General features: G+C 39.2%; 1 protein-coding gene across 1 annotated transcript in view; it reads left to right on the forward strand.

The window, feature by feature from the left end:
* Positions 1 to 311, forward strand: part of LOTGIDRAFT_160581 (hypothetical protein) — a gene marked incomplete at both ends in the record, with an annotated part of 6432 nt that extends 6121 nt beyond the window's left edge. Inside the window, one exon of the mRNA XM_009055693.1 lies at positions 58 to 311. Within this exon, the coding sequence (XP_009053941.1) occupies positions 58 to 311 (254 nt within the window). The remainder of the gene's footprint in view (positions 1 to 57) is intronic.
* Positions 312 to 944: the final 633 nt, after the last annotated feature.

Here is a 944-nt window from a genome sequence, read left to right on the forward strand (position 1 = left end):
CCATCGCCTTATGTTTGACCTTCGCCGCCACCACCCTTGCTTTTAATCCAATGATAGGCGGTATGGGTATGATGGGAGGTATGGGTATGATGGACCCCTACATGATGGGTATGGGAGGACTTGGTATGATGGGAGGTATGGGAGGACTTGGTATGATGGGAGGTATGGGAGGTATGGGTATGATGGGTGGTATGTACAACCCAATGATGATGGGTTATGGTGGACTCGGTATGCTCGGTGGAATGGGCGGATACGGTATGATGGGCGGTATGCTCGGTGGAATGGGCGGATACGGTATGATGGGAAAATAAGGTACGTACTGCAGCACGTGTCTATATACGATTTGATTTGTAAATAAAATCACACACGTTACGCACGAATATACGGGCAACCTCTCATTCTTCATACTAAGTTATTTGGATAAAGAGAACATTGACTTATCTGATTATCATCAAGGGGGCGTGGTTTAATCGACGATGTATATTAATCTTACCATCGATATATTTATTTTTTTATTTCAGATAACAGTGCTCTATTTAAGAACCTTGTAATATTTGTTACATACATACATGTATTAAATTTATATTTTTTACTATTATTTGTTTTTTACATTCAAACCTTTAAATGTGGCCAATTGCCGCCCCCTCTCCTTCCAACCACATTTCTTGTAGATTAGATGGATTTATTGCCCTTGACTTATTAAAGGGAGTTGAATTAGATGTAAATATTCTTCAGAGCTACTCAAAATGCATGGAAATCTCATAATCCCATCCAATCGATTTCACATATATAACGGAGTCTCATGTAAAGATGAGTCGTCATTTTAACTTTCTGGACACTCACTGATTTGAAGGCTAAAATTTGGACAATGCGCATTATTAGTTTAGCTAAAATCCCGTTTCTAAGACAAATGTACAGATGGTTAAACGGATGGCGAATCTATT

Source organism: Lottia gigantea (genome assembly GCF_000327385.1).
Source record: "Lottia gigantea unplaced genomic scaffold LOTGIsca_25, whole genome shotgun sequence".
In the NCBI taxonomy this organism is placed as follows: Eukaryota; Metazoa; Mollusca; class Gastropoda; family Lottiidae; genus Lottia; species Lottia gigantea.